This window comes from Hirundo rustica, chromosome 3, assembly GCF_015227805.2.
Source record: "Hirundo rustica isolate bHirRus1 chromosome 3, bHirRus1.pri.v3, whole genome shotgun sequence".
Classification (NCBI taxonomy): Eukaryota; Metazoa; Chordata; class Aves; order Passeriformes; family Hirundinidae; genus Hirundo; species Hirundo rustica.
Window position 1 is genome coordinate 9,107,877 of NC_053452.1, and position 19,885 is coordinate 9,127,761.

A 19,885-nucleotide genomic window follows, 5' to 3' on the forward strand; every position below is an offset into this window, starting at 1 on the left:
TAAGTACCTTCTCCATGCACAGTCAGCCTCTGCTCTGGCACTTCAAAGTGCCAAGATCTGTAAAGAATTTTGGACATCATCTTACAAATCGTGCCTTTCCCATTGTATTATTTTTCTCTTTGCCTTCCTCAGCTAATCATCATCTAGCTTTTTTTCCTTTTCATTGGGAAGTCTAGGAGGAATGTTAGCACTGGTTTCAGAGGGGTACGGAGCCGCTCCTCCTGGTTTTCTGTGGGGTTTGGCAGCCCCACACCTGGAGCAGGGACTGCACCGCTGGAAGCACAAGTAAGTCCTGTCTTTTCTAACGCCTGTGGCTGGCAATTGCTCCACTCCAGCGAGGGCAAGGAGACAGGAAAACCAGGGGATTTCAGTCATGATGGGAAAGTGGGTGAGGCACAATTCCCAGAGAGTACTGGGGCTGCAGTTTCACTGTTGGAAGAAACTTGGAATTGCATAGAACCACCTACTCTCAAGGATTAAATCATTGCAAAATCTCTTCAACCATCTACCCACAAACCTGCTGAAGCCTGAACTGTCTTAAACCATAATTTCCCTCTGTCAGCCACTGCCCTAAATAATTTCTGTATTCAAAACATCAGGCTTTTCTTCCTTGAATATTCTGGGGGAAAAAAGTAACTAGATTTTGACCATTCAGAAACAGATGCTAAATTACAACCTTACTCAAGAGGTTGTTCTCCACCTCGCACATGGACACTTAAAGCAGCAACAGCCAGGAACTGCTCTGTGCCTCTCCTGTCACTGTGGGGACTTTGTTCTTTTTACTACCTCAGCCCTCACCTCAGTTCAGAGGGGTTGTTAAAAACAAACTGAAAACTGCAGGAGAACCCTCTGTATCCTTGGGATGACGGAAGCTTTTTGGGTGCTAACTTTGCCATGTGTTGGCATTCTTTAAAGACAAAATGTATAGGACTTGACTTGTAAGAAACTGATTTAGTGTGGCACTATCACTTGATGGAGAAAATCAGCTTGATGTAAAGGAACATTTTTATTGAGCCAAGCATGTTTTCCAAAGGCAGCCTGCCCTAGTGTGGTCAATTTGTTTCAGATTGCATACTTCATTTGTACACTTTATTTAAAAAGCATTTGAGAACTAAGTTATCCTTGCTCACCTGGAAGTGGTTTAATTAGGAATTACAATTTGTTCCTGTCAAAATTCTCTTAACAGTTGTTCTCTTTGAGGTACAGCATTGCAGAGGGCTGTAAATCACTTCAGTGGAAGGTTTTACAGAACTGCAGAAAGCAAGCACTACTACTGTTTGTTTCTTCCCAAATAAATGTCACACTGAGGTCAAGTAAGGGAGTACAGTGCATGCAGACCTAATAATTACATGACATTGTTAATTATCTTTCCTAAAACTGCAGCTGCAAACAGTCTGCAGTTAAAAGCATCTAGGCAAGTATTCCACGAGGCTGTAAATGATCCCCCCCATTTCTTGAAATGGATCAGCAGTTTTGTAATCCCTTTCAGCTCACCTCTGCTGGGAACTCCGCCTCATACAGGATTTAATTTTGCCACTTGATACTCTTGAGTATTAAGGAACTTGAAATGCTTCCTTATTGATTGGTGTAGCTCACCTACCTCTGAGGGCAGGACTCACTGCAGCTCAATCATTTTCACTCTCTGAAGTTGAGGCAAGCAGGACAGAGCTCACTGTCCCCAAGTAAAGCTGTTTATATACGCTCTGACTTGCCTCTCATTCCCTAAAAACCCATAAATAGTGCTTAAACTATGTACAGTCTCAGAGAAGTGGGTCTTTATTCTTCCCACAAATAAATTATTTTTTTTTTTTTAGAAAACCAAATGTTAACAAAGTATAAAAAGTAATGCCCTAACAAAACTACAGCGCTGTTATCATATCATGGTGTCTTTTGATTGCTGCAGTAAAATATGTATTTCTTCAAAATATTGCTTCTTCCAACACTGTCTTGTACTCTCTTCATGGGCGACGGGAACCCCTTTGCATTCCAGCTCCAGTTCCGACTGAGCCGCCAGGTCCTGGAAGGTCAAGGCCACTGTTGCATAATGTTCTGAGGGAGGAAAACAGGACCCTTCAGTGAAGTGCTGTTTAAAGAATGGCACTTGGTGCTGCTTCCCTCTCTGCTGTGTCTGTCCGAGCACAGCCTCTTTTCACAGCTCTCTGGACCGGGCTGTTCTCCCAGGACGTGGAGCAGGGCAGCGTCCAGCCAAGGCTGGTCCCTGCCACCTCTGGTCCTTCTCCCTGCAAAGGAGCCCTCCGATAGCAGAGATCCCGGGAGAAACTCACCGTCAGGCCAGCTCCTACACCGCCACTTCAGGACAATTCTTTGGCTTGGGACCTGTGGAAGATGAGCAGGTTCAGCTTGTTAGCGCCTGAGAGAATTCCCGTTACAGTTCTCCCTGAAATACAGGGAGAGGGGCGTTATCTTACGGAATATTGGACACGTGTGTAAACGAGGGCAAGACTGGGGTTTGGTATTTGAAATAAATTGTTTTCATGGAGCTTTCAGTGTGCTGCGTTCCATTGTTGTGTTTTTGCTGTGGGAACAGACCAGGACTCATTGGTCACTACACATAAAACACTGATTTTCATGAGGACTTTGAAACGAGGACAAGCCCAGTTTTCCCCACCGAAATTTTCAAGTGTGACCGAGTGGTTTGTGTTACACAACCCAGCCTGGCCCAGTACACGAGTAAGGCGCTCCTGCAGATGAAAATGGTTTTTAGGACATTTCAAAAATGCAGCTGAGTTCTAATTATCAGGTTTTTCCCTTCTATTTGCACCAGCATTCAGTTGGGACAGGGTAACACTTGCCCTGAATAGAAGAGAGATCATTTCCCCAGTTAAAAAGGGATAGGGATTTGGGAGATAAACCCTAAACCTGCTTTCTCCCCCCTCTCAGTTACAAAAGGATTGTGCTGGGTTTTGTGCTCCCCATGCAGGTCCTTCAGCGTGGTCAGTCCCTGCTCTTCTGATGGGACAGAAAAACCATGCAACAACACAGCGGCTGTCTGGCTCTGAAACAGAGGAACTGAAATACGCCCTGAAGAAGCTGAAATTTACAAATTTACGCTGCTTTTTATCTTAGAGAAGGCGCCACCCTCCCCCCCCCCTTTTCAAGTAGAGTAGGAGCTTTTTACCAGTTCTGTGTATTCACCGCTGACACAGCCCTCAAACATCTGAAGTTTGCCTCCTTTCTCTGCTTCAATCACGGCTGGGCACTTGGAGAACTTCTGTACCAACTAACAAAGAAAAACACAAATTGCACCATGCTGGGACACAAGGGAGGGGTGCTGCAGGAATTAACAACTCTGATACACCTGGGAGTCTTTAAACACTTCATCAGGCTTTTGATTTCATACAGCATTGCTGGGGTGGTGAGAATATTAATGCTGAGAAACTAGCACTGGTAAAAAGAGACCAGCACAGGCTCTGCCCCCAGCACATCCACAGCTGTAGACACAGTTCCCAGACTGGGAAATGAGGGAAATGGAGCAGCAGCTTTAGGAAGGTGCAGAAGAGCTGCTAAGAGCCATTTCTGGTTCCCAGAGGTAGCCCTGGGATTGTAATTTAAAAGTTCTCCAATACCAGCCCAGACTCGTTTGAAGGACACAATCCCAAAATCAGTGATTGTGTGGTTCATACCCTATAAGCAACAGTATCATCACCTCCAGTAATTAATCTAATTAAGCTGTGGGTAACAGCAGTGCCATTACTGAGCCCTTCAGGCTCCTCAACAAAACCTCCATCAAAGAGAAAAGCTTTTAAGGACAGCACAAGGAAGCTGCACCCATAACAAAGCAGCTTCACTCTGTTAAGGGAACAACTGGCAAAAAAAGGTCTAAGGCAGCCCAATAAACTTTCATCAAATGGAGTTTGTACTTGACACTGTGACGTGTTCATTACTTACACAACTCTTCAGCAGTCAGTTGAAATGCTTCCTGAAAGTATCACTTACTTCCTTCTTTGTAAAGATGCTGTAAAGTTCATCAGCTGGAGAGTTGAAGACTTCCCTCATATGTATCCTCACTGTTGGAATTTTTACTCCAACCATATCCAGGCACTGTGGTGTAACAGGGTCCTGCAAAGCAAACAAAATCCACAGGAATTAATGAGTGCAAGATCTTGACCCTTAAAAAGTGCTGGCAGGGCAAGACCCACCAGGACATTCTCAAACACAGCGTGTGACTACATGGCAGTCACACACTGCATTCCTGTATTTACTCAGCAGTGTCATTAATCAGGAGTCACTGAATTCCCTGGAAAAACCTGAAGCCAGCGTACCTGCACCGTGCTCCCACTTGGTTTGTGCTCCGTGGCCAGTTCCTGACCAACAGGAGCTTTTGTTGGCAGAATCATTCCCAAGGTGAACTCTGTAATGCAGAAAAGCATTTTCAGTGTGAAACTGAGCTGTTCAACCCCCCTGACATTCAGATACTCGATGAAGATCACCAAAACCCCGGAGAATGGGTAGAACTGTGCAGGACATAAACCCCAATCCGGTTTCCCCAGTTTTTACCCTTATGCTTCCACCAGGAATAGGCCTGACAGCAATTTCCCTTCAAAAGGCTTTTCCAAGTTACCTGACCCCAAATCAGTAACATCTGCACAGACTTCTGGCAGCACAGCAGATGTCCAGATCAAAGAGAAATAATACCCAAAGAAATCCTTCTAAGTTTGGCAGGAGACTGGAGTGAAACTCAGTACACTCCATGCAGGAGCCATCCCTGTCAGAGGCTGCTGCCCTCTGAGTTTCAAGTGTTAAAAGAACCTTCAGATACCCTAAAAATCATACACAGTAATTTCTCAAGCCAAAAATTGCTGGATCCAACTTGGGAAAACTACACAGCATTTGACAAAAAAACCCAAACCAAAACAAAAAAAAAAGAGGTAATAATTTAACAAAGCAGTTCACAATCAGACATGCACCTGATAACAATTTGACTACAGGCTGTAAATGCATCAGGTTTTTTTTTTTAACATACTTTCCCTGGTTCTTGGAAAGAGCTGTAATTCACAAAAATACCACAGTTCAAAAAATAGAAAGGAAAATTTAAATTTGGTTCACCTTTGGTTTAGAAGTGAAAACTTGTAAATTTACTAAGTTTATGATAATAAAACCTTAAAACTCAAACGACAGTGGCAAGCTTAAAGATGAACAGAGAATGTATTTGCAGATTAAAGAATAGAAATAAAGACAGCATTTCAGAAATTCTAGAAAACAACTAATTTAATTAATAACTAAAACAGACACAAAAATAAGGCAGCAGTTCAGACAAGGAAGGCAGCTTTTAAAATTAGGCAACAAAAAGAAATCCTAATATTGGCCAGTCCAAGCAGGGCCAAGCTGAGCTGTGTGAGCCAGCACAGCCTCAGTCACTGCAGAACCTTCTGGACACGGCCACTTTTGAGAGCAAAAAAGCTCCTGAGTGTCAGGACTGACATAATTCATCTCAGCTGGTGACAGTTAAAAATAAAACCAGTAGGAACCCAGGGATCTGTGAATATCTGACCAAGCTGTTCACGGGAGTGTTCCTGCACAGGAACACTCCTAAGGTGCTGATTAATTCATCTGGTTTAATTTACCTGTTTTAAGTGCTTTCAGGTAGTCCCTCAGGGCCTCTCTGACTTTGGTGGTTCCTTCAGTTCTCATCAGGTCCTTCAGAACATCACCTTCCCCTTTCTTCTTGCTCACATTTATCTAGAAACAGAAAAATGGCAGCATCTAAGTGCCCCCAGCCTTTTGGGTTCTGCCAACAAAGGAGATCGTTTGGGCTTTGTTTACTCTGCTCAGAGGACAGCTGCAATTTCTAATTCATGACCTTGGGGCAGCCAACCTTTGCTAAGAAAAAGTCCTCTTAAGACATAAATAAATGTAGTATCTCCACTCAGTCTCGTTCACCAAGAGCTGCTTCTCAGCAGAGGCTGAAGGGTCTGTGGCAGCCCAGGATCAACCACTGTCCAACCAACACAGAGATTCCTGAACGTCTTAGGGCTGGGGGTGGTTTGCTGTGTCGATTTGGGGGTTTTTTAAAAACTTACAAGCAGAGTTCTTCTCAAATTTGTAGTTAAAATAGCATCAGAATCGATAATTATTAGCAAAGCAAACTGCACATTCCTCATTGGAAAATTTGAGAACACAGTAGGGCATTAATCCACATATAATAAACAAAAGCATGAAGTAAACTATCCACGTGCAATTACCCCGCTTAATAACAGGATAAATCAAAACACAATGCCGAGGTGTTGATGAAGTTTGTTTAAGGGTTGTGGACCTATACAGCCATACCAGTGTTGCACACCTACCTCTGTATCATCTACCTCATTTTCTTCTGACAGGTTAGGAATTTCAACAGATCCCTTATGTTTCTCACCAGACTCTTTCACTGTACCTGTATTAACATAACGAATTCTTAAATGCATCATTAAAAACTCTTTTCCCCCCCCGCAGCGAGTTTGACACTTGGAACTCGGTTGTACAAAGGTGTTACCTGAAGGGAGTTGCCTCAAGGCTCATTTCAAGGGACTGAAGAGCAACCTGAGCCTCTCCTGGGAGCCGTGTTCCCTATGCAGGTGCACCCAGGGACGGACAGGGACACACCTGCTCCCTGCACTGCTCTCCCCTGCAGCTGTCACCTGCTCTGAGCCCTTTACAGCCTGTCTCCAGCACTGAACGTGCACCTAAGGGTGGGCAGGGGAAAATCGTCTCCTTTTCCCCTGAACGTGTCTGCTCTGGATTCAGAAGCTCCCTGGAATGCCGTGTGAGAACTCCCAACACGCGGCAATGTTACCAGGAAATATACATGTGTATAATGGAGAGGTACACAACTGGCGTTTGTTAAAGAGGAAATTCGCGTGCACATCTAGAGCAGCTGATACTACTTTTAACCACTTTACAATCCCTGCACCCTGCAGAAAGGCTCAGCGAGGACAGGAATTAGGCTCCACTTCTGATCCTTCGGGGCCAAGGCCCATCCCACTGAGCTGCCCCGCCTCAGATCTACACTGAAAAGATCACACTGAAGACTCTTCCCCTTTGCCTCGCAAAAGCGTTTTGTTATTTCAATTAACTCGCTAATTGGATCAGATAAAATCTCTTCAGAAAGCAGAAACAGGCAGGTCTGTCAGCTCAGTGTCAGAACATTAAAAATCCAACAAGGTGCTTCATCAGCAAAACTCTCCAATTCCAACAGCCCGGGGCTGAGCACGACTGCACAAGGGGGATTATCAGGAAGGAGGATGCAGAATTCCCGGGGATTCTCACTTTCACAGGAGCCACCTGGACCCCACTGTTCCTGACCATCACCCTCATTGTTTCAGTTACTCCCTGAGTCCCCATTCAGTGGCAGGGCACCGCAGATCCCAGCGAGGGACTCCCACGAGCGCCCAGGTGTCTCCTGGCAGGAGAAGAGCGAAGGGCTGGTGGGAACGCAAAGTGCAGAGATCCCTCCCCACTCGGGTCAGAGGCAGTGAGGGATTGCACAACACGCAGAGGGATTGCACATCCACGGCTGCACGGCCACGTCCGCACAGGGACGGCAGAACTCAGCCCTGGCGTCCCCAGGAGAACGGGTCACTCAGTAAAGCCACGGGAACTGGTTCATTGCATCCTTGAAACCCTCCTGGGCCCACAAACCACCTCAGTGTGCTCTTCCCTGCTCCCTTCCAGCACCGGGATCGGTACAGGAAAACCACACAACGTGGTCTTTGCAGACAGTAAAATCCATCTTATTTTTGGCTGCTCTTCCCAGAAAGGAAGTGCAGGCCTGCAGGAAGGAGTTTTGGGGAGTAAAACACAAGCCTGACTTCATTCAGCTAATCCTATTAGCAATTTTCAGAACTCCTAAAATAAAGTTTCACAGTGACAGCGCCTGTGCTGGGCAGCAAAGTCCAAGCAGTGAGCAAACAGCTGGTGAATCAACATGACACAGGCAGAATGTCAAAGCAGCTCTGCATTTTCACTACCACTGTAACATAAACAAAGCTTTACTGCCTTTCTGTCAGTCAATCAAATTGTGGTGGAATTGCATTGGAATTCAATTACAGACCTGAGAAAAAATTATTTTTTGCTTTCCTGCCAGTCCAGTGTGAAGCACACATCTCAGAATGACCCAGCTGTAACACACCGCTGAAATACCTGCTTTAAAAGGACAAAGCTTTCACCACAATGTGGAATGATCCATTGAAATCCTCACTACATCCTCTAAAAAATGATATAACAGCCATTCTGCTCAATTTTGGTGCCATTAAGTATGCTCAGTCCCTCACTTTCTCATTACTCTCTTATCTAAATTGTTAAGCACAGTTTTTCCAACACTGGACTTTCCAAAGCAGCTGCAAATCTCAGGATTTTTATCATTTGTCCTTACATACCCACATTTTAATCATAGCTTGAAGTCCCAGTTATCCTTAAAGACTTGTCTAACTAATTACAGCTTTGTAGTTCAATCTGAACTCTCACTTCTAATTTAGAGCTCTCAAAACACACAACATGATGGCTATCACCAAAAAAAATCATCAGCCTCTGGGGTTTTTTTTTAGAATTTCCTGTGTAGTAGGAAATTTGAAACTCTAAAGTTAAGCTCTCAAGGCCATGATCCACTCAGCACAGCAAAGCAGCCAGCACAAGTCAGAGCTGTCTCAAAACACTGACCAGCATAAACACCTTGTGCAGAAACAGTCTGGAGAGAACTTCCTTAGAAATACAAAATGCTGTCTGCCTGCTTCTAACGTTGTACTCTGAAATAAACCACACAAAGCCAAACTAACCTCTGTTTAAAGCTTAAGGTGATTTTAGCTGAACTTAAAGAAGTCAAAAAGCTGATTACAATTCTTTTATCTACACTGATTTAAACTGCACAAGAATATTTGCCTCTGCTAACATTTACACCACAGCTCTAAGTATGGTCTTCGTTTGTAATACACTGAGAACACATAAAACTCTCTAAAACAAACAACAATACTTAAGTTTAAATTCCCCTCTTGTCGTGGTGCAGACTTCCAATTCCTGTTCTGGTCTCAGCAATATTCCAGTCAGGCAAATCTCCCCACCCGGGGGCTGAGGAACACGGGCAGTATCTGGGGAAGCACAGCCTGTCACTCGGCACTACAATATCCAGGGACAATTTCCCGTGCCCGCTCATTCCATCAGCTGCTCCTGCTTCTTACTGCAGTGCAAGACACGGGCCACGATTCGCTGTCAGGTTTCAGGTATATAATAAATGGAAAGAATTCCTTAGGATCGCCAAAAGCCAAACTGCAAAACAAAGAGCTTGTCATGGGACAAGCACAGCGGAGGGCAACTCCAAGAGCTGGGGTTACAAACGGATATGGCAAAACGAAAAAACGCACGGGCACAGCCCCCAGTATCCCAAATAATCAAGAATTATTTCTATTTCCCACTAAGGAGTTTTATCCTCATATAATTCGTAATCCTCAATGTAAACTACAGTTAGCTTTTGGAAACAGCTGTAAGTGTGACGTCTCCTAGGTTTTCCTGCTCTCCACAGGCACGGAGCACACAGGGAGCTGTAATCTGGGAACGGTGGCAGTAAAGCGGCCCCGGTTTTTACTTCACACTCTGCTGTCAGTATCCCCAGACCGCACCGCAGGCATTCACTCCTTGCAAAGCAAAGTGAATAACGCCGTGCTGGTACACCGGGAACGCGGTGCTAAGGAATATGTGGTGGGAAAAGCCCGGGTGAAGGGGAAAGAGCCAAGCTCGGGTTTCAAGGTTATTTAGAATACGCATTTATCCAGTCCAGGCCCACGTGGCTCCCTCGATCTCCCCACGACTGAGTCACTGCAGTTCACCGAGCCGTTCCCGTTTTCCCAGCCCGGAGGGGACAGGCTCCTCTGCAGAGGGACGGCTCCCGATGGCAACGGGGACCAGCGGTGCCCGCGCCGGCGCCACCGCCCCTCGCACCCCCTTCCCCCCGGTACCTTTCCAGCTGAGGCGCAGGTTCCACTCGTAGAAGAAGATGAGTTTCCCTTTGCGGCTGTTGCAGGACGCTTCGCCCTCCACGTGTTTGAGGTCGCCGATCTCGCAGCGCCCGGCCTCGTCCTCCACCACCAGCCCCTCCAGCACCTCCTTCAGCTTCCTCTTGGACCAGCTGGTGGCGTCCCGCTCCGTCCTGCCCCGGGAGCGGCGGGGTCAGCGCCGGCCGCCCATCGCCCCCCACCCCGCCCCTCCTCCCCTTCCCCTTCCCCTTCCCGCCGCTCACCAGTGCCAGTTGTTCACGTTGGTGGCGTCCGCCCGCTCCTCCACGATCCAGCGCGGGTCCCCCTGGCCCCACTTGGCCATGGCGCTGCCCCGGCCCCGCGGAGCCGCCTCCCTCCCCGCCGCTTCCGCCGGCACCGCCAGAAGGTGCCAGAAAGTTCCCCGCCCCGCCGGAGGAGGAGGAGGAGGAAGGCGAGGCCCGGCCCGGCCCGGCCCTGCCTCCCGGCGCGGAGGGCGGAGGGAACGGCGGCGCCGCGCGGAGCCGCTGCGCTGCTGCGGGCCTCACCCGCCGCTCCTGTGCCCGGGAAGAGCCGCTCCTGTGCCCGGGAAAAGCCCGCTCCTGTGCCAGGGAAGAGCCGCTCCTGTGCCAGGGAAGAGCCGCTCCTGTGCCGGGGAAAAGCCGCTCCTGTGCCCGGGAAAAGCCCGCTCCTGTGCCGGGGAAAAGCCCGCTCCTGTGCCGGGGAAAAGCCCGCTCCTGTGCCCGGGAAGAGCCGCTCCTGTGCCGGGGAAAAGCCCGCTCCTGTGCCCGGGAAGAGCCGCTCCTGTGCCCGGGAAGAGCCGCTCCTGTGCCAGGGAAAAGCCCGCTCCTGTGCCCGGGAAGAGCCGCTCCTGTGCCCGGGAAAAGCCGCTCCTGTGCCCGGGAAAAGCCCGCTCCTGTGCCCGGGAAAAGCCCGCTCCTGTGCCCGGGAAGAGCCGCTCCTTCGGGGCTGCTCCCAGCTCCGGGGGGAAGGCACCGCCTAACTGGAAAAGAGGAGAGGAGGGAAAAAAAACCAAAAAACAACCGGGAAAATTAGAAAACAGACTCTCGTTTTCAAGCGCTGCGGACACTTCTGCGCAGAAGAGCAGAAGAATCGATGGCCCAAAATTACTCCATCTGAAGCAATGACAAGGCAAAGCCTCTGGAATCGGGTTTATTGTCTTGCCCATTTGACACGTGCCAAAAGAAATGAAATACAGCGCGAGACAGCGCTGCTGCTGGGGAAGCGACCCTGCAGTACGGCACTGCAGCCCTTCCCGCGTATTGCTTGTCCTTTCCTTACACATCCTTGCAACAGCAGCAGAATTTAAATCTGAATAACATTCCCATATTCTTATTACTCAGTTAATTCTGAGCTGTTCCAATGAGTCTCATTGTGGTTTTTCTAAAAATTTTCTTCATCGAGTGTTCCTATCAGAGAGATACATCATCATTGGGCTCATCGCCTTCAGACTCATTGCCTTCATCAGACTCCTCATCTCCAGGCTCATCATCTCCAGGCTCTGCATCCAAAATCACCGCCACCTCTGAAAATTTAACTCCTTTCAGTCCTTTCTCAGAGTCAGGCAATGTGGGATGAGGTGTTAAGGAAACAGCTGGCTTCTGGTTTGTCGGAAAGGAATCCTGCAAAAAGTCATAATGCGGGTGAGGCAGAAAGCAACAAACGGTTGAGTGTAGAGAAATTATAAACAGTAGAAATCATAAAATTGTCAGCCCTTTACTGTTCACATTCCATAAAGACAGAAGGGAGTCATCACCTCTGAATGAAAAGTCCTGCTCCTTCTTCTAGGCAGGGACAAACAGCCCCTGCTCTAAGATTTTTTACAGAATCATAGAATGGTTTGGGGTGGAAGGGACCATAAGAGATTGTCCAGCTCCAACCTCCCTGCCATGGGCAGGGACACCTTGCACTAGACCAGGTTGCTCCCAGCCCCTGTCCAGCCTGGCGTTGAACGCTTCCAGGGATTACTTTACAAGATTTTTTTTTTTTTTTTCTCCATCAGATTTACTTTTGTGATCGTTCCTTCAGTTATTTGATGAATGACAATAAAATACCTTTCACTCCATGCTTTGCAATCAAAAAGCTCGTTACCTGTTCTGTTGTGAATCCCACAGTGGGCTGGGCCTCCACATTTCTACTTTCAGCAGCTTTTTCAGGTGCTCCATTTTGCTCCCTTTCACCCTTGTAATCCAGCAGCACCGTCTCCAGGTAATTGTCTTTTTCAGGGGCCTGAATTTCATCCTTTTCAGCATCATCTCCTCTGGTGCCTTCCAGGTTGTCAAATGACATCATCTCAGTTCTCCTAAGAGAGTTCAGAGAATTCACAGCACTTTGAGCTGAGACAAAAATCTGAGCCTTTCCACAGCTAAGAGCAGCGTGTACCCTGCTCTCAAAATCAGTGGGATTTTACCCAGGGGAATTAAGTAGCTTCTTGTATCCTGAAGGGTCTTTTCTGCACTAGGATTAACAATTTGCTACAGAGTAGTAGGAATTTCCCTTTGATACAAGATTAAAAGGTATTAACTTCCTTCAAGTGTAGAGATACTTAAGTTATCATCCTAAAGGTCCTTAAAAATGGACCTATAGCCTAGTGGAAGATCCAAGGGAATTCCTATGGTACCAGAATAAACTAGAGCCACAGTTTTTATATGCAATTTTTTACAGGTTTGTGATAATAGCAATCTACTTACCCATTATTCATGTGCTCTGGTTTCTCTAAGCTTTTCAGACTTCCATTTTTGTCAGCTGCCCATGGGTTATCAATGCCCTCCAAAATTTCAACTTTCTTAACCAAATCCTGTTTCCCATACTTTCTGAAAATAATACATTAAAACAATAATAATAATAAATTCTTTTTGAAGATTGGCTGGCCTTACAGTTGTTTTAGAAACAGAAGTCGAATTATTTGTGTAATAAGTTTAATACACAACATTTATTTTCAGTGTTGTTCTGGGGGTTAGTTTGGAGTATTTCCTATTTTTCCACAATGGTAGCAGTGTAAATGTTTGCTTCCCTTCTGGAAATTGTTTTCCTCTACCATGTGGCCGTGCCGCCACTGAAGTTAAGCAGCAAAACCTCCCTTGATATCATCATTTATGGGGGTGGAAGAGACTCATGTGCCCCCCTTCACAGTTAAAATTTCTGCTGCCCACATTCCTCTGGTTTGGAAGTATTTGTTTCTGCTTTTGCTGTGTGACAAACACAGAACTTTCAGTTGTGTGTGGTGCATCCAAAGTAACAAATCTCATGCAATGCTCCCTGCAGATGCCAGTAATTTAGCAGGGATTTTTCGAGTCGAGGCTTAATTAAACCCATCAGCTGTAAATCTAAATGCCATGGTCAAGGCCAACCCTGTGTACCTTTTCTTTTTCAGATCCAGCAGGACATAGGCCAGGAAGGCGATGAAGGTGGCTGCGAGCAGCACACCGAGCACGATGGCGGCCACGAGCTCCGGGGATGCCGGGGCAGCCGGAGTCTCGCCGATGGCAGTGCTGACAGATGCTAAAAACACCTTCTCCAGCTCCAGCTCAATGTCGCCCTTCTGCTCCCTCAGTTTTCTGAGGACAGAAGGGGAAAATGTGCGTGATTTACTTGACCTTCATTTTGGCTGCAGGAGTAGTGAAGAAAATGCAGAATATCCCTCCCTGGTGTGCCGAGACCTTTTCCGAGGGTTCGGACTTGTTGTGTCTTTCATTCAGGAAAAGCTCTGTTTTCCAGCAACCAGCCCTGGTGCTTGGGACCTAAAACTAAAATGCTGCAGAGCTTGGACAGATGAACTAGATCCACATCACTGACAGGTTACCAAAGAAATGTAAAATACACCTAAAGTGTGATTTTTTTAATCAGCATTCTGCCATTCTGAGGTCAATATATATTTTAATTATATCCTTTCTCCTTCAGCTTTTTTTTTTTTTTTTTTTTTTTTTTTTTTTTTTTTTTTTTTCCCCTTGATCTGACATTTAAAATTGATTTTGCACAATGAAAGAGCCTTGCTCACATTTTTGGCAAACTCTGAAAGTTAGCATTCAGTAAATAGTGCATCAGCTTTCTGAATTCTAAAAAATCCTGTCTGCGTAAGCTGTGACCCCCAGAAGTCGGACTGTGCCATACAGACCTTTTTACATCTTCTGCAGGTACATCCTGGTGGGCCTCATCAAAAGCAATGAAGTTTACTTGGGTTTCATTAGTGCTGCTCCTTGCTTTTCTTTCAAACTCCTTGGAATAAATATTAACCACATATATGTTCCATTCAAGTTTATCTTCCAGGACCCTGGCGTCATATGAAGAAAATATTTTTAAATAACTGGGCAATGACAGATTCTTTTACTCTGGAAATTAAATGAAGTAGTATTTAATACAACACTTGGCAGATATTAAATGATACTAATAACAATACCTTGGCAGGTATTTTAATCTAGCATGTAAAAATGCAGGATTATCATCAGCAAAGGAATTAAGCAATTTGTCCAAAATTGTCGAGTGATTGAGTAGCAGAGGAAAAGAATATCTATAGATTACTATAAACAGTGAAGGTGGGGAGGAGGGAAATTTAGTCTAAATCCTCATTGTCTTCTCTTTTTCCAGAGATTTCCTGCTGGATTGGACCAGTGGCCCAGTTAATCCATAATTCTGGTAGCAGTCAGCACCAGCTGCTTCCAAGAAAGTTTTCCACTTAATTTTTGCCAACAAGAACTGGTCCATAATAACACCAACATCACAAACTCAATTTTTCCCACTTTCAGGGTGGAAATTTTTCCCTTCATAACCGCAGGATTCAATCTTTCCAATGTAAATATATGTTTATGTGTAGCCAAACAAAAGATCTTCCATCCTTGTTAACGTGCCCAAAAGGCCCAATTATGGTTATAATTGTGGGGTGGCCATCACACATCACTGGCTAATCCCCCGTTCCTGCAGGGCTGGGATGTCCTGGAGAAGCTCTGCTGCTGTGCCATGAGGTGGGGTTTTCACTGGTAACAATGGTGGGTTTGGTTTGTGGTGTCTGCCCTATGTCTCCACATTTTTATCCTGCTATCCATGAAAACCTTTATCCTAGGCTGCTAAAAATGACACAAACATTGAAGTGGGAAGAGGTCACTTGAAATTGTCTAGTCCAATGACCTCTTTGAGATTTGTCAGCTTCAGGCTAAGAACTTACAAGGCAAAAATTGGTGGATTCCTGTGAATTCGCTCAAATCATTCTGAGCTATGTCAAATTGAAGGCCTGGCTTTCCCTGGGCACTGGCTGTATCAGCTCCCTGTGGGCTGTCACACCCCTGTCCCAAAGGAACTCGGAATCTATCATGAGATATTATACCAGAATAAGCTTCACAGTTTCAAAAATACCTTTGTACTTCAGCACTGTTTCTTTCCACAACGTTGATCTTCTGATTAAGCACCAGCATCACGATGTTGCTACTGGAACTGGAATCAACAGTTACCTAATAAAGAATCACAGATGAGATTTTCTAAGGCATTTGTACCTCTCATAGGTTGACCAAAAAAACCCCTCAACCCACTAAACAATAGCAAAACCTTTCTGATATAAGATCAAAGTCCTCCAAAAATCAGGTTTTGTGCTGACATATTTTTATATGTCAATGAAAATGGCAACCTCTTAATTCCAGTATGTAAATATTCGTGTATCTGACAGCCCTATTGACAGTGTTAATAATTTTTGGGTTTTGCCATTACAAAACTTAGCCCTTCTTGTTTACAATTCTGACATGGAAATAAATCAGGATTTTATATAAAAAAATCTTCCTTACACTGACTGTTGTCTGGGCTGTGAGTCTTCTTGTGCCTTGGTCTGCAGCTTGGACTTCCAGATTAAATGTTCCAGTCTTTCCCGCCACAGAAACTGTAAAAATCTGCCCTGTGTGTTCATTGATGTCGAATTCGTTGATTTGATCTCCTCCTAAGCTGTACAGCAGAAGTCCGTTGTCTCCTGAGTCTGGATCTGTGGCCTGGGTTTAAAAAAGGTGATTTGTGACCCTCAGCCTGGGCTGCACATTGCTCTTCAATCAGTAAACTCAACTCTTGAGAGCAGATTTAAGGCTCCTTTAATGCAGTGGAAGAAACCCAGCTCTATCACGGGATTTCTGTCCTTGTGAAGAGCACAGGAAATACTCTACCTGGACTGTAATGACAGGGTATTTGTAGGGCACAGAGTTGGGAATGCGGGCAGAGTAGGAATTGCTGGAAAACACGGGCTCTTCATTCACATCCTGCACAGAGATCGTCAGCATGGCCACGTTCTCAGCAAACAGGCCTGGAAAAAACACAAGTGAACCACCTTGGCCACCAGCTTTTCACCTCTCACATCAAGGTTTACAAGTCAGAGAGAACCACAACTCCTGTATGGATTGCAAATACAAAACGCGTGCCCACTGCTCCCGTGAAACGTCCTTCACGGCAAGAAATTACCTGAGCGCTGGACTTGTGCAGCAGACGAGACTCTTTTGTTTGCTTGAATTAAAATCACATACTGAGAAACGTCCTCATAGTCCAAATTAACTGCTGTTCTCAGCTCACCACTCTCAGGATCCAGTCTAAAGTGACCTGGAAGGACAAACATGCACTTTTGCTGTGACAGCTGCCATTTCACTTGTACCCCCCCTCCTACCTCTGTGTCTTAGCTGCCCTTGGGATGTTTCCATGGCTTCTCTGCTCTGAACAATGTGAAATTCAACACTTCCACCGGCCAAGCAGCAAAGGCCTCATCCCAGCTGGCTTCCTATCCCTCACCAAACAGCTATTAAATGTATAAAGGAACAGTAAATGTGAGAAAGAATTTCGCATGATTTCACAAATAAGGAGAATTGCAGCTCCTTCTTGCACAGCTCCATTTTTTATGCCTTTCCAAGTTTTCTCTCTGTTTCTATGTATTTCCTTTGTTGTGGGCCAAATGGAGCCTGGGCAAAGCTGCAATATGCCTTAAAATAAATGCAAGGAAACGATGGACTAAAAGTGATTGGCAGGAAGGAAGCTGCTTGCTAACGACATTTTTATTTTGGCTCCCCCAGGTCTCTAAATTATCCTAATTTAAGATTAAAAGAATGCACTTCTTAGCAAGTTACCACCCTTTCTAAAGCCAAAGATCAGCAAAGTCAGTGCTGAAAAGCACTGAAAAAAAATTCTCTGTGTACTGCTTTCTTTAAAAAAAGTTCTATCCATACTCTCCATCTCTCCTCATTTATGCACAGCAGCACCTGTCATGCAAAAGACAGGTTATGATGTTCTCCTGGCTATTTTAACCCATAAGGGGGATAGTACTCACCTCTTTCATTGCCAGATACAACAGTGTAATCAATCAGATTTCCTGATGTTTCAGCCACAGCAAAATCATAAATTAAATAATCCACTCCAGTGTTTTCTGAAACAGAAACGCTAATGCAGGAAATAAATGATAAATCATAATGTTAAATTTGCCAACAATGGTTGCCCAGGCAGGCTTTGAAATGTAACTCTTTCAAAGAGAGTTCTCTGTGGCAAATCTTGCCCCCTCCTCCCTGTTGTTTGCCAGATCTGTCCAACTTTCAGAATGCAGTGCAAACCCTGGTTTTCCAGCCAGATTTTGGGTCATCCTTGAGTAAAATATAAGGAAAATATTTTATAGTGTTCAAGAGAAAAGGGACCAAGAGTCTGGCTTATAAAAGCTGCAAACAGAGAAATAAAAGGCAATGTGTCAACTCACATTCACAGAACCCCAAGTGTAGCAGAATTTGCTATGTTCTGCTTTAAAAAAAAACCCCTAAAACTGATGTCCTTTCTTCTGCATGGAAAAATATGAAAATGACCTTCAGCTTTGCTATGCTTTGCACTCCCTGGTGAGCACATCCCAGTTCTTTAACTCAGTATGAACGCCTCACCTGATCTCACTTGCGTTGAAGCGAGGAACGAATGGGCGGTTGTCAAACACACTCAGAGTAACCACAGTGGTGCCATTTAAAGGAGGAGAACCTTTGTCCTTTGCCATCACTGTTAAATGCATCTCTCCAGATCTAGACAGGTTTCCAGTTGTAATTATCTTCCCCTCACTCACATCCTCTATCAGGAAGAACGGGCTCACGGTGGGATCCGGGAGGATGTAATACTCAATAAGGCCATTTTGCCCCTGCCGTGAAAGGAAGGGAATTTCATGGAACTGGGAGCATGTTTGGAAGGGTAGGATAAACACTGAAACAAGAGATCCAAAAAAACATCGAAATGTATCTAGTGAAATTATTTTGAAGATAGTGATTTTTTGAAGAATGAAAGCCATGGTAGGATGAATACAAATTAAAAACAAAACCAAAATACAACGCAGAAGAAAGTACACAGTACATTGGTCATTTACACAGTAAAAACATGGCAAAAAGTCTCTAATGAAAACAAGTTAGATGTGTAGAGGGGCACAGTCAGAGTAGTGAGGGTGGCACAGGGAGGACGAGTGCCACTCTGCACAGTTGAGGGAGGAGTTTCATTGGGGTCTCAATGCACATCTCCCACAGTTCAGCAATTTTCAACGGCAATTTCACTTTTTTATACAAAATCATTGAAAAGGCTGATTAAAAAAGGGCGGTTAGATGATTTGCAGCAATGTATCACAGCTGCAGCTATTCCAACCAAAATTATGCATGAAGAAATAGGAAGGCACCTGCTACACCTATTTTGTTGTCACTTGGAGATGTTTCATCTTGTAAATGATATAATTACTAGTGATGTTGTCATGGTGATGTGGTTGACTACTGGATATCCCTGCCAGTGCCTGGATACTATTTGATGGGTGTAGTACAGATATATCAAACAAAATTACATTTAAAAATGGGGACAGAGAGAATCAGCTGGGGTGCCACACTTCAGAGGAGTTTGGCAAGCAGACATTTTCTTGCTCAAACCAGCTATATGATGCTTGGTTTTTACAGGTTTTTCTACCTCAAAAGTTCAAATAACTTCAGAGACACTAAATCGCTTCCGTCCTTCTATGTTTCTGAAGGCCTGGCGCATGCAGCTCTGTGCAGTAAAGGGAAAAATTAAAGGAAATACAGCTGAGGAAACATGCCCAGAGCCAGGGAGTACATCAGTGTCAAGGCAGAGCCAGCAAAACTCCTGATTTCCAGCTCCCAGAGCTGGTACTTCGGCAGGATTCACTTCCTGCTGGGTTTGGTGCTGCATGGCGGGAGAATGGAGCAGGATGTGCCAGAGCAGTGGCAGGGTGACAGGAGCAATCACCTGGTCGCGGTCGGTGGCGCTCACGGTGAGAACAGGAGCGCCCACAGGATTCACCATGTTTATGGAAGCAGAATAGGAGCTCTGGGCAAACACTGGGGCATTATCATTCACATCAATCACTGCAACACCCACGTGGGTGGCTGCCTAGAAAACAAAATGGTGCCATGCATTTTAGACTGTTTAGAAACTCGTACTTAGCATTGTTTTTTTCTTTACTTGCACATGCAACAGAAATTATAAATCAGGCTTCAAAAACACTGCAGTAAAATATTTGTTTGGGTTTAATTGTGTCAACTCAGCTGTAGAGATCACTACAGGATTTTAACAGGAGAGGCAGGAATTCAATGTTGCAGTAGGAGTCTTTTTGAAAGGTGTCTGAATGAGTAAGAACAGGATGTGTTTAGGAGACCTCCACCATGCAGTTAAGGAAGCCACACATGTTCTGATTCTGTTAAAGAAGCATCTAATATCTTTTCAAATAAAAGGAATACAGCAGAACTAGAACAATCTGCTGAAAATTCTTCCTCTCCCACAAAAAATTATCACATCACTTCTAGTTCTAACAGCAGCACACGAACTCCACTTCCCCAGCACAGGTCAGTCAGCAAACAATTCAGGGTCAAAGCCTACCATGCATAATTTTGAAGTATTTCACATGATTAAAGCATGCTACTACTCGCTGTGGTTAAAGGCTG

General features: G+C 45.2%; 3 protein-coding genes across 4 annotated transcripts in view; all 3 read right to left on the reverse strand.

The window, feature by feature from the left end:
• Positions 1-987: 987 nt before the first annotated feature.
• On the reverse strand, positions 988-10,345 carry LOC120751005 (activator of 90 kDa heat shock protein ATPase homolog 2-like). The gene is made up of 9 exons (XM_040060257.1): positions 10,223-10,345; positions 9,942-10,132; positions 6,306-6,391; positions 5,586-5,700; positions 4,284-4,372; positions 3,958-4,080; positions 3,140-3,241; positions 2,286-2,337; positions 988-2,049 (listed from the first exon to the last, which is right to left on the reverse strand). The coding sequence occupies exons 1-9, from the start codon at positions 10,300-10,302 to the stop codon at positions 1,874-1,876; spliced, it is 1,014 nt and encodes a 337-aa protein (XP_039916191.1). The 5' UTR covers positions 10,303-10,345; the 3' UTR covers positions 988-1,873.
• Positions 10,346-11,119: 774 nt separating this feature from the next.
• On the reverse strand, positions 11,120-17,442 carry LOC120750588 (protocadherin-18-like). Of its 2 annotated transcripts, XM_058419896.1 has the most exons (10): positions 17,257-17,271; positions 16,404-16,731; positions 16,112-16,248; positions 15,746-15,943; positions 15,324-15,418; positions 14,092-14,247; positions 13,337-13,534; positions 12,668-12,790; positions 12,069-12,279; positions 11,120-11,599 (listed from the first exon to the last, which is right to left on the reverse strand). In XM_058419896.1, exons 2-10 carry the CDS (start codon positions 16,552-16,554, stop codon positions 11,390-11,392), a joined length of 1,479 nt encoding a protein of 492 aa, XP_058275879.1. In that variant the 5' UTR covers positions 16,555-16,731; positions 17,257-17,271; the 3' UTR covers positions 11,120-11,389. The 2 variants fall into 2 exon arrangements, with proteins under 2 accessions (XP_058275879.1, XP_039915385.1); XM_040059451.1 differs by having other exon boundaries at positions 16,404-17,442.
• A 126-nt stretch (positions 17,443-17,568) lies between these two features.
• LOC120751219 (protocadherin Fat 4-like) overlaps positions 17,569-19,885 on the reverse strand; it is a 32,056-nt gene continuing 29,739 nt past the window's right edge. Inside the window, exons 32-33 of the mRNA XM_040060709.1 lie at positions 19,191-19,334; positions 17,569-18,093 (exon numbers count right to left, since the gene is read on the reverse strand). Coding sequence (XP_039916643.1) covers positions 17,845-18,093; positions 19,191-19,334 — 393 coding nt within the window. The 3' untranslated portion in view covers positions 17,569-17,844. The remainder of the gene's footprint in view (positions 18,094-19,190; positions 19,335-19,885) is intronic.

Coding starts and splice junctions, on each gene's coding strand:
- LOC120751005 (XM_040060257.1), bottom strand. CDS start 10,302: ATGGCCAAGTGGGGCCAGGGGGACCCGCGCTGGATCGTGGAGGAGCGG. Junction 10,133..10,222: donor AACGTGAACAACTGGCACTG/GTGAGCGGCGGG, acceptor CTCCCGGGGCAG/GACGGAGCGGGACGCCACCA. Junction 4,373..5,585: donor CCTGAAAGCACTTAAAACAG/GTAAATTAAACC, acceptor TCTGCATTACAG/AGTTCACCTTGGGAATGATT.
- LOC120750588 (XM_040059451.1), bottom strand. CDS start 16,554: ATGTTTGTCCTTCCAGGTCACTTTAGACTGGATCCTGAGAGTGGTGAG. Junction 13,535..14,091: donor CCTGCAGAAGATGTAAAAAG/GTCTGTATGGCA, acceptor TTCTGTCCTCAG/AAAACTGAGGGAGCAGAAGG. Junction 12,791..13,336: donor CTGGATCTGAAAAAGAAAAG/GTACACAGGGTT, acceptor TATTATTTTCAG/AAAGTATGGGAAACAGGATT.